The sequence below is a fragment of the Lithobates pipiens genome, unplaced genomic scaffold (assembly GCF_037356315.1).
Source record: "Lithobates pipiens isolate NorthernLeopardFrog02 unplaced genomic scaffold, aLitPip1_a1.2 Scaffold_24, whole genome shotgun sequence".
In the NCBI taxonomy this organism is placed as follows: domain Eukaryota; kingdom Metazoa; phylum Chordata; class Amphibia; order Anura; family Ranidae; genus Lithobates; species Lithobates pipiens.
Window position 1 is genome coordinate 11712897 of NW_027507786.1, and position 15262 is coordinate 11728158.

Consider the following 15262-nt stretch of genomic DNA (forward strand, 5'->3'; position numbering starts at 1 on the left):
CTCTCTCTCTCTCTCTATATATATATATATATATATATATATATATATATATATATATATATATTGTATTTTTTTCTTTATTTTACTTTTTATTTTTACACTGTCCCTTTATTTTTTTATCACTTTTATTCCTTTTACAAAGAATGTAGACATCTCTTGTAATAGAAATAAGCACAACAGGTCCTCTTTTTTTGAGAGATCTGGGGTCAAAAAGACCTCAGGTCTCCCATTTACCCTTAAAAGCAAAAAGTAAAAAAAGAAAAGAAAAAGCCATTTTGCCTGTAAGAAAAAAATAAATAAAAATGATCCCTTTAAAGAGGAAGTAAACTTACTCAGCAGACATATACCTATAGGTAGTGTAAATATCTGCTAAACGTGTATGGTTTAGGTTAGGAGATATTTACATTACATGCAACCAGTGACATCACTGGCACATGTGCTCTGAAGGAACGGCCATGGGTGCCGTTTACAACCTCTTTAGTCCCTGGGGGCAGAAGCAACGTCAGACATTGTTTTGATCCTCCAAGCCCATAGAACCAAGTGGAGGCTACCTTGCCCTCACTCGACTTCCTGCCCAGGGATCAGATCGGTTCTGGGCTTACCAACCAGGGGATGGGGGGGTGGGCACCTCTAAATGTGATCCCATGGTGAATCTGCCGCTGGTACCACTTTTATATTGTAGAGAATCTCACATAGTAAAAAAAATTATGCCGGGGGTTATGGCAGCTAGCTGGTATTGAAGGTCAAAGTAATGATGTAAAAGTACTGTGGGCGGTCGGCAAGTGGATGAAATTAAATAAAGTGCTAGGTGCAAACAGCAATAAATGAGTATAAATAAAATTCATAGATTGAAATCACTAAAGTCCATATATGTAAAATGGCATTGTGAATAAATAGCCCATGAGCGAAAAAAACAAAAAACAGTCCAAACAAGTGAAATGAAATCTCAAGTGTTTAGGTAGAAATCAATGTTGAAATTGAAGATATATTCCACCTCCTGAAGGATAGGCCACCATCCAGTAAGAAATCACCACAGATTGTGAATCCATCACCAATGATAAAAAAAAAAAAATGGATACTCTTACCGGACTCGGTGGACCCAATTTCAGCAGCGCAGAGTCAAACAGGCATGCAGCTGGGAATGTGGTCACTCTCAGGAAACAACATGTAAGGTCAGCTTCCGTTCAACCTTGTCATCGGACCCAATCATGGACTCCACCATTCATAAAAGAAAAAGGCCGCCACATAGTGTAAAACCATCAACTATGGGTTTTATTGTAAAAGATAGAAAACACTTGCTGGAACCAATCCTGTTAAATTATTTCATATTGTACAAAAAACTCTATAAAGATAAATCAACACATCCGAAGACGAATCAATCCATCAGAAGAGAGTCAGAAACAGCGCATAATATTCTAATTATAGACAATCACAATAGTATACAATGAATGGTAAGATACTTCCTCAATAAATTTATAATCATATAAATTCACAATGTATATATGTTGAGTAGATTACAAACTCTATGTCTCATTTTATGTCCATCTAGCAAATGTCCATCTAGAAATTAGCGCTTGATGGTGAGTTTATTAATCTCGCAGTAATTCAACATAGTTCGTTAAACTCTTGACATATATTACACCATTGCCCGAAATACACCTCCACGAGTGCACACATGCAAACACCGCAGAAAGTTGGTGCCAGTGAGGAGTCCCCCTTAGGTATTTCTCTTACCAGACTCAGCTGGTTTCACAGATCTTATCAAGAAATCCTGTTAGATGTAAATGCAGGTTTCCTTTCCCTTCATATACCGCACCACTCAATCTCCGAAAGAAGGATAATTACAAAGAAAAACACATATAGTGTAATTCCATTAAACAAACAAGGTGCTTTATTAAATTAAAAAACCGTCAAACATTGCACTCACAAACGTTAAAACTTTCAAAACGTAGATTCAACACATGGATTATCAGCTAGGCTCAGATAGGAACAGCTAGGTTAAAGGATGGTCCTACCGCCCTCAGCAATGGATCGCTCCCCGCTGATATCTCCCGGCTCTGTCCCTCTCCTCTTATCTCTCCTATCACTCCTGCTGTGTTAAACTCGTATGGTTCCACCCTGACGCGTTTCGTCGTATTGACATCATCTGAGAGTTTAACGAACTATGTTGAATTACTGCGAGATTAATAAACTCACCATCAAGCGCTAATTTCTAGATGGACATTTGCTAGATGGACATAAAATGAGACATAGAGTTTGTAATCTAATCAACATATATACATTGTGAATTTATATGATTATAAATTTATTGAGGAAGTATCTTACCATTCATTGTACACTATTGTGATTGTCTATAATTAGAATATTATGCGCCGTTTCTGACTCTCTTCTGATGGATTGATTCATCTTCGGATGTGTTGATTTATCTATATAGAGTTTTTTTGTACAATATTGATAGGGCTTTATTTTGTATAGAGCCTGATTTAAAACAGCTGCTTAAGAGAAACGTAATTCCACAGCCCCCAGAAGATATACACACATCTTAGGGTGTAAGCGCTTATCTTTTTACATCTGGCAGGGCGGTGCTAGTTGTAAGAAAGTTGGGGAATTTAAATTATTTCATAAATGACCTGGAGGATGGGGGTGGGGTAAACAGTTCAATCTTTGTATTTGCGGATGATACTAAGCTAAGCAGGGCAGTGGCGGCTGGTGCTCAATTTTTTTTTGGGGGGGGGGGGAGCGCAAACTAACTGAAAAATACTGAACCCCCCTCCCGCCATCAATTGTATCCTCACTGTGCCTGTCAAATTCAGCCACTTGTGCCCTTAAATGCAGCCACTGTGCCCAGTAAATGCAGCCATCACTTCACTAATCCCCACCGTGGCCGGTCCGGCGGCACTTACCACTCCTCTCCTGGAGTGACGGGGCTCGCCTCCTCCTGCATCCAATAGGATCGCCTAATGCTTTGGCCACTGACCTGCCTGCTGATTGTCAGGGAGGAATGTTGATGTGAAAATAGCGAAAATTTCTTCGCTATGAAACACAACAGGGTGGGATCGTGACGCAGTGCCCTGCACCCCGAACCCACCCTATTTTGAAGCCTATTGGAGCCTCTGGCTCTAATCACGTGCTTCAAAATACAAACTCCCCGCCATAGTAATTCATGTGTCCGGCATCCTGAAAGGGGATAGGCACATGAGGCGGCGCCCATGTGCCCACAATGCACGGGCTGCCACTGAAGCAGGGCAATAACTTCTCTGCAGGATGTTGAAACCTTGCAAAAAGATCTGAACAAATGAATGGGGTGGCAACTACATGGCAAATGAGGTTTAATGTAGAAAAATGTAAAATTATGCATTTGGGTGGCAAAAATATGAATGCAATCTATAGACTGGGGGAGAAGCTCTGGGGGATCTAGGATGGAAAAGGACCTGGGGGTCCTAGTAGATGATAGGATCAGCAATGCCAACAAAGCAAACAGAATATTGGCATTAAAAAGGGGGATCAACTCCAGAGATAAAAAGATAATTCTCCCGCTCTACAAGACTCTGGTCCGGCTGCACCTGGAGTATACTGTCCAGTTCTGGGCACCAGTCCTCAGGAAGGATGTACTGGAAATGGAGCGAGTACAAAGAAGGGCAACAAAGCTAATAAAGGGTCTGGAGGATATTAGTTATGAGGAAAGGTTGTGAGCTCTGAACTTATTCTCTCTGGAGAAGAGACGCTTGAGAGGGGATATGATTTCAATTTACAAATACCGTACTGGTGACCCCACAATAGGGAGAAAACTTTTCCACAGAAGGGAGTTTAACAAGAATCATGGCCACTCATTAAAATTAGAAGAAAGGAGGTTTAACATTAAACTACATAGAGCAGGGGGTCTCAAACTGGCGGCCCTGCAGCTGTTGCAAAACTACAAGTCCCATCATGCCTCTGAGTGTGGGAGTCATGCTTAAAACTGTCAGCCTTGCAAAGCCTCATGGGATTTGTAGTTTGGCAACAGCTGGAGGGCCACCAGTTTGAGACCCCTGATCGTAGAGGGTTCTTTACTGTAAGAGCGGCAAGGATGTGGAATTCCCTTCCCCAGGCTGTGGTCTCAGTGGGGGGGCATCGATAGGTTCAAAAAAGTATTAGATAAGCACCTGAACGACTGCAACATACAGGGGTATACAATGTAATACTGACATATAATCACACACATAGGTTGGACTTGACTTTTTTCAACTTCTTCTACTATGTAACCTACATGAATGATGATATAAACAGGCGAGATGAGGTATGTGATCACAAGTACATCCAAGAAGCGCAGTAAAGTGGAGCTAGTTCCGCTTCTTGGATGTATTTGTGATCACATACCTCATCTCGCCCGAGACCGGTAAGAGTATGCAATGTTTTTCATCAGTGGTGGATTCACAATCTATGGTGATTTCTTACTGGATGGTGGCCTATCCTTCAGAGGTGGAATATATCTTCAATTTCAACATTGATTTCTACCTAAACACTTGTGATTTCATTTCACCTGTTTGGACTTTTTTTTGTTTTTTCCCCTCATGGGTTATTTATTCACAATGCCATTTCACATATATGGACTTTTTTTTTTTTTGTGATTTCAATCAATGAATTGTATTTTTATTCATGTATTGTTTTTTGCACCTAGCACTTTATTTTATTTTGCACAGTCAATGTGTTATACTTACTGTTTGCATACTTGCACAATTTTCTGATATATACATGCAACATGGATAATCGCTGCACTAAGCCACATGCCGACCAGTGCACAAAGATGTACGTCAGCACAACGGCACGGCTGGGCAAATGGGCGTACAGGTATGTCCTCTTTAAATCTCAGCATTGTAGGCACACCACGTACTCCATGACCATGCCCGCAGGTCCTGCGGACTCAATGTGTGTGTGTGTGTGTGTGTGTGTGTGTGTGTGTGTGTGTGTGTGTGTGTGTGTGTGTGTGTGTGTGTGTGTGTGTGTGTGTGGGGGGGGGGGGGGCGTGATCCTGCCAAGGAGTGGCAGAGCGGGGAGATGCCTATGTAAACAAGGCATTTCCCTGTTCTGCCTAATGACATGACAGGGATCTACTGCTCCCTGTGTTTGGGAGCAGTGATCGCGGTCATGTCAGTGGTAGCCCCCCCCCCCCCCCCCACAGTTAGAATCACTCCCTAGGACACACTTAACCCCTTGATCGCCCCCTAGTGTTTAAACCCTTCCCTGCCAGTGTCATTTACACAGTAATCAGTGCATTTTTATAGCACTGATTGCTGTATAAATGACAATAGTCCCAAAATGGTGATGATGTCGCAGTCACAATAAAAATCGCAGATTGCCACCATTACTAATAAAAAAAAAATAATAATAATAAAAATGCCATAAAACTATTCCCTATTTTGTAGACGCTATAACTTTTGCGCAAATCAATCAATATACGCTTATTGCGATTTTTTTATTTAATTTTTTTACCAAAAATATGTAGAAGAATACATATCAACCTAAACTGAGGGGAAAAAAAACGTATATATATTTTTGGGGGATATTTATTATAGCAAAAAGCCAAAAATATTGCTTTTTTTTTTTTTTTCAAAATTGTCGCTCTTTTTTTGTTTATAGCGAAAAAAAAAAAATGCAGAAACGATCAAATACCACCAAAAGAAAGCTCTATTTATGGTGAAAAAAGGACGTAAATTTTGTTTGGGTACAATGTCGCACGAACGCGCAATTGTCAGTTAAAGCGACGCAGTGCCGAATCGCAAAAAGTGTTTTGGTCAGGAAGGGGGTAAATTCTTCCGGGGCTGAAGCAGTTAATATTCCCATTATCCACTCTATTTGTCTGATAGTAGTGTTTGCAGCTTTTCCTAATCGTTTAGATACAATTCCCTCCCATCATGCCTCGTCATGTCTGTGAATGGCAGAGTTTTCCAGTGCCTCGTGGGACGTGTAGTTCTGCAACAGTTGGAGGGCCGTAGTTTGAGGATCCCTGGAGTCTGAGCAGCTGTCATTTGCTAAACTGCCATATGATGGTATCACACATACAGGAGAAATGTATATAAAGTAAGGCCTCATGCACACGAGACGCAGATGAAACCTCTGTTAAAAAAAGCTGAAACGCGCGTTTAGAAACGCGCGTTTTGCCGCGTTTGCATGCCGCGTTTAGACGCGTTTAGACGCGTTTGCGTTTAAACGCGTTTATAAAGATAACATCATGTAGACCCTCCCCAAGCTCTCAAAGCATTTTTTTTAACTATTTCTGCTATTTTGATCAGAGTGAGCAGCAGCAGCATAGAGAGCAGTTGTACACTTGCATTTGCCGTGTCACTTGCCACGGCACCTGCCACAAGTTGTGGATTGTCCACTTGCCACGTCACTTGCCACAAGTTGGGGATTGTCCACTTGCCACATCACCTGCCACGTCACCTGCCACAAATTGTGGATTGTCCACTTGCCACGTCACTTGCCACATCACCTGCCACGTCACTTGCCACGAGATGTGGATTGTCCACTTTCCACGTCATCTGCCATGCCACCTGCCACAAGCTGTGGATTGTCCACTTGCCACGTCACCAGCCACATCACCTGCCACAAGTTGTGGATTGTCCACTTGCCACGTGACTTGCCACATCACCTGCCACGTCACTTGCCACATCACCTGCCACAAGTTGTGGATTGTCTACTTGCCGCGTCACTTGCCACATCACCTGCCACGTCACTTGCCACGTCACCTGCCACAAGTTGTGGATTGTTCACTTGCCACGTCACCTGCCACGTCACCTGCCACAAGTTGTGGATTGTCCACTTGCCACGTCACTTGCCACAAGCTGTGGATTGTCCACTTGCCACATCACTTGCCACGTCACCTGCCACGTCACCTGCCACGTCACTTGTCACGTCACCTGCCACAAGTTTTGGATTGTCCACTTGCCATGTCACTTGCCACGTCAGCTGCCACGTCACTTGCCACATCACCTGCCACGTCACCTGCCACAAGTTGTGGATTTTCCACTTGCCACGTCACTTGCCACATCACCTGCCACGTCACTTGCCACGAGATGTGGATTTTCCACTTGCCACGTCACTTGCCACATCACCTGCCACGTCACTTGCCACGAGATGTGGATTGTCCACTTGCCATGTCACTTGCCAGTCACCTGCCACAAGTTATGGATTGTCCACTTGCCACGTCACATGCCAGTCACCTGCCACAAGTTGTTGATTTTCCACTTGCCACGTCACCTGTCAAGTCACTTGCCGCGTCACCTGCCAGGTCACTTGCCACGTCACCTGCCACAAGTTGTGGATTGTCCACTTTCCACGTCACTTGCCACTTCACCTGCCACGTCACTTGCCACAAGTTGTGGATTGTCCACTTGCCACATCACTTGCCACCTGCCATGTCACTTGCCACAAGTTGTGGATTGTCCACTTGCCACGTCACTTGCCACAAGTTGTGGATTGTCCACTTGCAATTGCAATTGTTTAAAATATTTTTCTAATGGTTTTTCATCATTTGCAATCATTTTTGAGATTTTTAATGTAAAAAAAAAGGTCACCTTTAAAAACGCATATAAACGCAAACGCGGCTAAACGCGGGTGCCGCGTTTAGCCGCGTTTAGCCGCGTTTTGCGTCTGAAACGCAGAAATTTTTGTTTCTGAACGCATTTTTTTGCTTCTGGAAAAACGAGATTAAACGCAACTGCATATAAACGGAAAAAAACGAGACTGTGTGCATGGACACATAGGATAACATTGAATGAGTTCAGGTGCAGTTGAAAAAACTGTCCAACTGCATCTGAACGCGCGTTTAACTGCGTCTCGTGTGCATGAGGCCTAACTGCGTATCAAATGACTGAAATGCCAGCTAAATACAGAAATGAAACCCCTTTTTAAAGAATTGTTTTACTGGATCAAAGATTTATAGAGTAATACGGGTATCTTTAGACCTATCCCTCCTCTGCTGCACCAGAGGTCTGCATAGCAAAATCAGGGTGACCACAGTTTTTAGAATATAATATTTATGTAGACTCTGTGCCACTTGCCCTGATTTTCTGTCTGCTCTTTGGACGGCTGCTGAACATCACTAAGATAAGCTCCTCTGTCACCCTCCCATAAGCCTGTATGAGTGCCATCCCTTCCTGCCCATCAGCTTATAGAGAAGCCACTCCCACTTAAAGCCTGATTTCAACAGTGAGCTGCAATTCTGAATTAACGGCTTTTGAAAAATGGAGTGCTTAAAGTAGAACTATTGGCAAAACTTTTCTTTTCATTTTGGATAGAGTAAGGGAGGGTTATATAACCCCTACCAAATATATTTTTCTTCCGCCACCTGTGTCCCATTGCGGAGATTTCCGTTCACTTCCTGTCCCATAGCCAAACAGGAAGTGAGAGGAAATCCTTGCAAATTAAGGGAATTCTTTGGGGACCCCCCCCCCCCAGGTCATCAGAACTTGTGTCCCCATTTGAAAGATTTCTCCTCCTTTACTTTTCTGGGGACAACCCAAAATTTGAGATTTTCTTTTACCTTCAATGGAAATGGTAAACAAGACAAATAGTGAGGGTGACTTTCCTTAACGGGGACACAGACAGCAATAAATACTGACAGGTGTTCTAATCCTTCTCCACTCTTTCCAAAACTAAAAAAAAAAAAAAAAAAAAAAAAAAAGGCTTTCCCTGGAGTTATACTTTAAGGGTCTTAAACTTCTTGACATCCGCGCTATAGCCGAATGACGGCCACAGCGCAGACCTGAATTCCTGGAAGGCCGTCCTTGTGCCCCCCCTCTCAATGAGACTCGGGTGATCATCGATCCGAGTAATCGGCCGGTCCCGGCCCCTTACCATGTGATCAGCTTTCAGCCAATGACAGCTGATCACATGATCAAAAGCTCGGTGATCGTTTTTTTTTTTTTTTTCTTCTCACGCTGACAGCGGAGGAGGAAAAAAAAGCCGATCACCGGCTCATCTGAAAGGGACATCAGTCCTGAAGAGGAAGAGGCAATTATGCCTCATTTATGCAACCAGACAGTGCCCACAAGTGCCACCTATCAATGCCCACAAGTGCCACCTATCAATGCCCACCAGTGGTGCCAGTCAGTGCCACCTAGAAGTGCTGCCTCAGTGTAACCGATCAGTGCCCCCCCCCCCCCCCATCACTGCCACCTATCGGTACCCACAAGTGCTGCCTCATCAGTGTACATTAATGACGGACAAAAATTACCTGTTTTTAAAATTGTATAACAAAATAAATAAAATAATTTTTTTTTTTTAAAGAATTTGGTCTTTTTACATTTTTTTTTTTAAACAAAAAATAAAAATAGCAGAGGTGATCAAATACCAACAAAAGAAAGCTCTATTTGTGGGAAAAAAATGATAAAAATGTCATTTGGGTACGGTGTAGCATGACCGCGCAATTGGCATTCAAAGTGCATCAGTGCTGAAAGCTGAAAATTGGTCTGGATAGGAGGGGGGTTTAAGTGCCTGATAAGCAAGTGGTTAAACTAGTCTCAACTGTTTTTTGCAGGTCCTCGCTTGTTCCTCTCCTGCCCCATGGATGTGGACGGCTCTAGGGTCTGGTTTACAGATCTCTGGAACTACTCAATCATTCCATATCTGCTGGAGGCTGTCAGGGAGGGACTTCAGGTAAGAATTCCTCATCTTTCTTGCTTGACTGAATGGCAGCCATGTTTAGGCCACCTTTTTCCAGAACTCTCATTTTTGATTACTGGTCCTCTGTTATCTAGTTGTACGGCAGAAGGGCTCCATGGGAAGATCCCGCTAAGTGGGTCATGGACACGTACCCGTGGAGCGCTGTTCCCCAACAACATGAGTGGCCACCACTTCTGCAGCTGCGACCAGAAGATGTTGGATTTGACGGTTACTCTGTGCCAAGGGAGGGGGCCTCCAGCAAGCAAGCTCCATCTGCAGACGGTGAAGGAGATCCATTGGTAAGGAGACAACACACATCTTACTGATATTTCATTGTGTGTCTCGGAGCGGATTCTAGAGCAGGCTATTGGAACCAGGGTCCCATCAGAGGTTGTTACTGAGTTTCTTGGGCAGAGACCGGTTCGTCTCCCACCTACAACAGCTACTGATGTATAAGGTCATGAAGGCTTGTAGAGCGGCTCCAAGCTGTGGGCTTGAGGAACTCCCCACCGGTAATCAGAGCTCAGGACCTGGCATCCTAGAACACCAAATGACAGTGTATGGCCTAGGCTTATACATTTCCCCTCATGGGGAAACACATCAGCGGGGCAGCTTCAACTGAAGCCATCTGTGACTACATCGGGTCGGTTTTTGCAGTGTGCTGTCCCTCAGTTTACTGATATATACAGTTACATCTCTGATCACCAATGAGAAAGGAACTCTTCTTCCAGTGACCACCAATAAGAAAGGGACCCTTCCTCCAGTGACCACCAACTAGAAAAGGGACCCTTCTTCCAATGAGTGTACTTCAGTACACTCATTGGAAGGAATCATTGAGTCCTACACCACCGGTAGGACTCAAAAGCACTGCAGGAGGAATTCCCACATCCATGCTCACACTGTTGATGGGTGGAATCAAGCAATGTTCTGTGGTTGAAGGAAAGAAAATTGCATAATATATATACATAATAAATTGCTTAGGGCGGGGGGTGTACAACTGAAATCTGGGGTGGTACAGCCAACCCCTCTAGACTTGGCCTGCTCTTTTATTTAATTGCTCCCTCTCATCTCTTTTCTTCCAGATGAACATGTTAATGAGGCTTCAGGAAGCCGCCAACTACTCCAGCCCGCAGAGCTACGACAGCGACTCCAACAGCAACAGTCACCAAGATGACATCCTTGACTCGTCGCTGGAGTCTGCGCTCTGACGCCACTCCGCTGCCTCGACAGACAGCGGAACAAGAGACACTTTATAGACTTTTTTTTTTTGGGGGGTGCGGGTCACCCTTCCAATTACCGTTTTTATTTGACAACGTGTAAGAAATATGGCTGCACTACTTGTAAGCGGCGGTAACGCCAAAACACTGAAAACGTTTTTAAGTTGTAGACAAGAACGGGCCCTCATGGTGCCGGGCTGGAGGGGAAGAGAGTTCACTGCCTATGCTGCTGTAACCAAACACGAAAAAAAAAAAAAAAAAAAATGGCGTGCTGGACACTCCGCCTTCACATAATGACCTCACTGCAGATAGTTGCCGACTATGCTGCTTGCCTTTGGCGTTAACCGGTGCTGGTTGGGGGGGGATTGGTGTCAGCTGCAGAACATTGTACAGCTATGCAGGACATAATCCGTCCCTCTCCTGAACCCCAGGAGTGTAAGGGCTTGCACCTGTGTTGCTTGAGAAACTTAAATGATAATTGGTGAGCGTCAGTGGTCAACTCTGAGAGACTTTCAGACTTGCGATGAGACTTTGGAAGCCAAAAAAAAAAAAAAGACTAAGCCACCCCTTACAGTTGCGATGATCATTGAGTACATATAAACAAAGCTATGCCATGGGTTGTTCCGTTAGGTCTAAAATCCTTTTTAAATAATTTATCCACAAACACACACAGAAGACAGATATAATTCTGCATATCGCTGCCGAGGTCTTTGTCCCTCTTTAAAGAGGACCTGTCATGTCTTTAAATGAGGTGTTTAAACAGTTCCCAAGAGCATCAGATAAGGTTTAACCTTCAGTTCCTGGAAAACTACAGTCCTGTTACTGACAATGAAGGCAGTGGGAGATCTAACCAATATAGCTTAATGGTTAACTGCTGCCCTTCCTGTCACTGGCTGGGGGGAAAAAAAGCAGTCACAATCTGGAGCTTACACAGGGCTGATGATTCTGTCCCCACCCCTTGTGACAGCAGTGGGTGTCTGGGGGGGTCACCTGCTGGTCCTCAACCTAACCCTGTTATTTCTTTTCAGTCTGGAGGGTACGCCTCTTCAGGGAATGGAGGCTACACCGATACTAAGAGCTCCAGAATAATAGGGAAGGATGCTTTTTCCAAAGTCCCAGTCAACCGTAGACAGTAGGAAGTACTTAGAGACTGTTGATGTGATGCACAGGAAGCAGACTTTAGTACATAATTCATTGTCCCCTTTTTAAAGATTGCTAGGGGCTTGGCATGTTGGAAACACAAATACCTCCTTCCTATAGCAGCAACATAATCAATACATCAGCTGCCATTGACTATCACTCAGGTAATACTTCTCACCCCACGTGATGCATACAAAAGCCTTATATACAATCTGCTTTTGTGCAAATCTTTAACAAAACTTTTCTGTGCATTTCAGCCACATCTTTCTTTTCCGTAAGTCACTTTGGGGGCAACAAATAAATTGTGCCGGAACAAAGCAAATGGTCACTGAAAACACAGATGGATTGCATTTAGAAAAAGCTACAGCCGGGGGTGGACAGAAGTGGTGGCTGGGCTAACGGGTGGCAGAATTGGCGGCTGAGCCAATGGGTGGGCAGAAGTGGAGTCTGGGCCAACAGGGGGGGGGGGGGGGCAGAAGTGGTGGCTGCTTTGTACATTTTAGCAGGATGGGGTACCCAAAAGGGAAGAACCCACAACCCATTCTGCTGAAGTAGTTTACAGATGGTGGACATACTTTGGCGTTTTCACCTTGGGTGCTAAAGGGCCTTGTCCAAACACGGGGTGAGACACGGCAAGGCCAAAATATATAAAATGGAGGACAACCTTAAAAAAAAGGCTGCATTTGGTGCTGATCGCTCAAGGCCTTACTAGAAATGAAGACATGGTGCAAATAATGTAGCTACAGATAGTCACGCCAGCACGGTGCTTGGGTTCAACATTACAGCTCCAGTCAGAGCACGTTTCACTTTCCAGTCTTGTGCTGGATCACCATCGGGGATTTAGACAGAATAGCCCAAATCACATTGTGCATTGGTACTCTTATCAGGACAGAGCAGCACAAATAACAGTCAATAAAGTCCCTCTACTTTTTCCAAAAGGGCAGAGCAAAGAGCCTTTATAGACTCTTTGCAATAAAGAAGTTATCTCATGAGCAATAAAAATCTAACTTCTGGTCTATTGATGCACATGTACGTATCTCTGCTCGACAAAAGAAACACCTGTTGGCTCCTCCCCTGCAGAAAGCCCAATTTATGTGAATTACTATTGTGGAACTCAGACAATCTCTAAAGGCTCAACAAAAGACCTGTCGGCTCCTCCCCTGCAAAAAGCCCAATTTATGTGAATTACTATTTTGGAACTCAGGTCTTTTGTTGAGCCTTTAGAGATTGTCTGAGTTCCACAATAGTAATTCACATAAATTGGGCTTTCTGCAGGGGAGGAGCCAACAGGTCTTTTGTTGAGCCTTTAGAGATTGTCTGTTAGCTCCTCCCCTTCAGAAAGCCCAATTTATGTGAATTACTAATGTGGAGCTCAGACAGAGCTCTGTTGCTACTGCTCCTTCTAGTGTGACTGCATATGTTTGGCACACTAAGGTCATTATCGCTCATCTAGTGCCCCTTCCCCCTGAGTAGCGATAGCGCTGATCTCAGGCTCACACCTAATGTCAGAGTCAAGCGCCATCATTCACACCTAAGTAGGAATTCACCTCCTATTGAGCAGTGTGGTCCAACAGTGGTGGAGGAAGAGGGCATGCTGTTGACCATACATAGCTCAGCATCCCCAGCACTGATTGATTGACATTCGACAAAGAGGAGTATGGGGAGATTCCTTCCTTTGACGTGTTCATCTTTAAATTTTTTCTGTAAAAGTGAACTAACACAGTACCCTCTCCCCCCCCCCCCCCATCCGTGGTCACAGCTGTACTTGCCTCCAGGGATGCAGAGTTGTCGGTCCAGGGATTTTAAATCTCTGCTGTTCTCCATGCAGCGCTTCTGGGGCAGATCAGATTGATTCTGATTGGTCGGCAACTGCACAGTGAATCACTCTGGTTCATCCCGGAAGCATTGCATAGAGAAGAGCAGTGATTTCAAATCCCCCCCACCAGCTGCAGGGGGAGCTGGTAGCTAAGGATCCCCAAAGGTAGGTAGGTAGGTGGGGGGGGGGGGTGTATGGTATTAGTTCACATTTACATTTTTTCACTCTTTCAGTCCGCCTCACTGATCAATGTGGTTGATTTACTAAAACTGGAGAGCGCAAAATCTGGTGCAGCTGTGCATGGTAGCCAATCTGCTTCTAACTTCAACTTGTTCAATTAAGCTTTGAGAAAAAATAAAAACTGGAAGCTGATTTGGAGCTAAAACTGGAGCTGCACCAAATTTTGCACTCTCCAGTTTTAGTAAATCAACCCCCAATGTTGACCTAGCAGACAAGCCCACCTCTGTTAGAGCATAAAGTATAATACTTCACTTCCCTTTTATATATAAAACAGAAGTGTTGACAATACAACAGCTGCTGGGGCTCTTCCGGTGTAAAAACTCAAATCACAAAAATGCCGCATTGAAGATACTGAACACATTGCCAGGTGAGCCTTCAACACCCTTCCCCCGCACACACACAAGGGCCACTGAATACATTGCCTCACCAATCCCCTTCATAACCCACACACATAAGGGTCACTTTGCCTATTATGCAACAAGCTCTGTTGGCTCATTTGAATAAACTGTGAGAATTTTAAAGCCTCCGAAACGTCAAATATCACGTCTATCCAACGAAACGCGTAACGCAAAAAATAAAGTCAGTTTATAAAAACTTGAGTTCTGGCACTGAAATCGGCTATCGTGAATATGGCTGGATACATTTCATATCACTGATCTCACATATATATATATATATATAAAAAAAAATATGATATATTTATAGTAATGGGAATCTGTACATAAATCACGATTCTGTGTCTATATAAAAACGCGTCAGCTTGTGAATAACACTGTATTGTAACCCCCCCCCCCCAACGTCAGGAAGCGGGTCTGCCTGTACACAGCCTTTGTAACGGGAAACTGTCTTATTTTTATACAAATCATTTTCCCCACGTCACACCAGCTCATCCAATCAGTGGATTACGACTGTTATTATATCCTCGGTCTGGGCAACATGTGAGAGATTGAGGAATTAAGCATTGCAAAGGGCAGAGTGTGTGCAAAGTGCAGCGACTGATCGTGACAAGACTTCACATACAGCAGTGATGGCTGGTCATACGCAATTCCTTCTGTTACAAATTTTTTCTTTTTTCTTTAAAGAATTTCGACAAATTTGTTAATTTTGGAAATATCCAAATTAACGAAAACCCGTTTAAAACAAATTTTTCCGAATATTCATATTTGAGAATTCGAAAATCTGAATTAATAAGTAATAATAACTTAAC

The 15262-nt window shown here is 43.8% G+C and overlaps 1 protein-coding gene across 1 annotated transcript in view; it reads left to right on the forward strand.

Annotated features, from left to right (window-relative positions):
- Positions 1 to 14654, forward strand: part of NAV2 (neuron navigator 2) — a gene marked incomplete in the record, with an annotated part of 348087 nt that extends 333433 nt beyond the window's left edge. The window contains 3 exon segments of the mRNA XM_077453608.1: positions 9518 to 9636; positions 9738 to 9941; positions 10725 to 14654. Coding sequence (XP_077309734.1) covers positions 9518 to 9636; positions 9738 to 9941; positions 10725 to 10850 — 449 coding nt within the window.
- Positions 14655 to 15262: the final 608 nt, after the last annotated feature.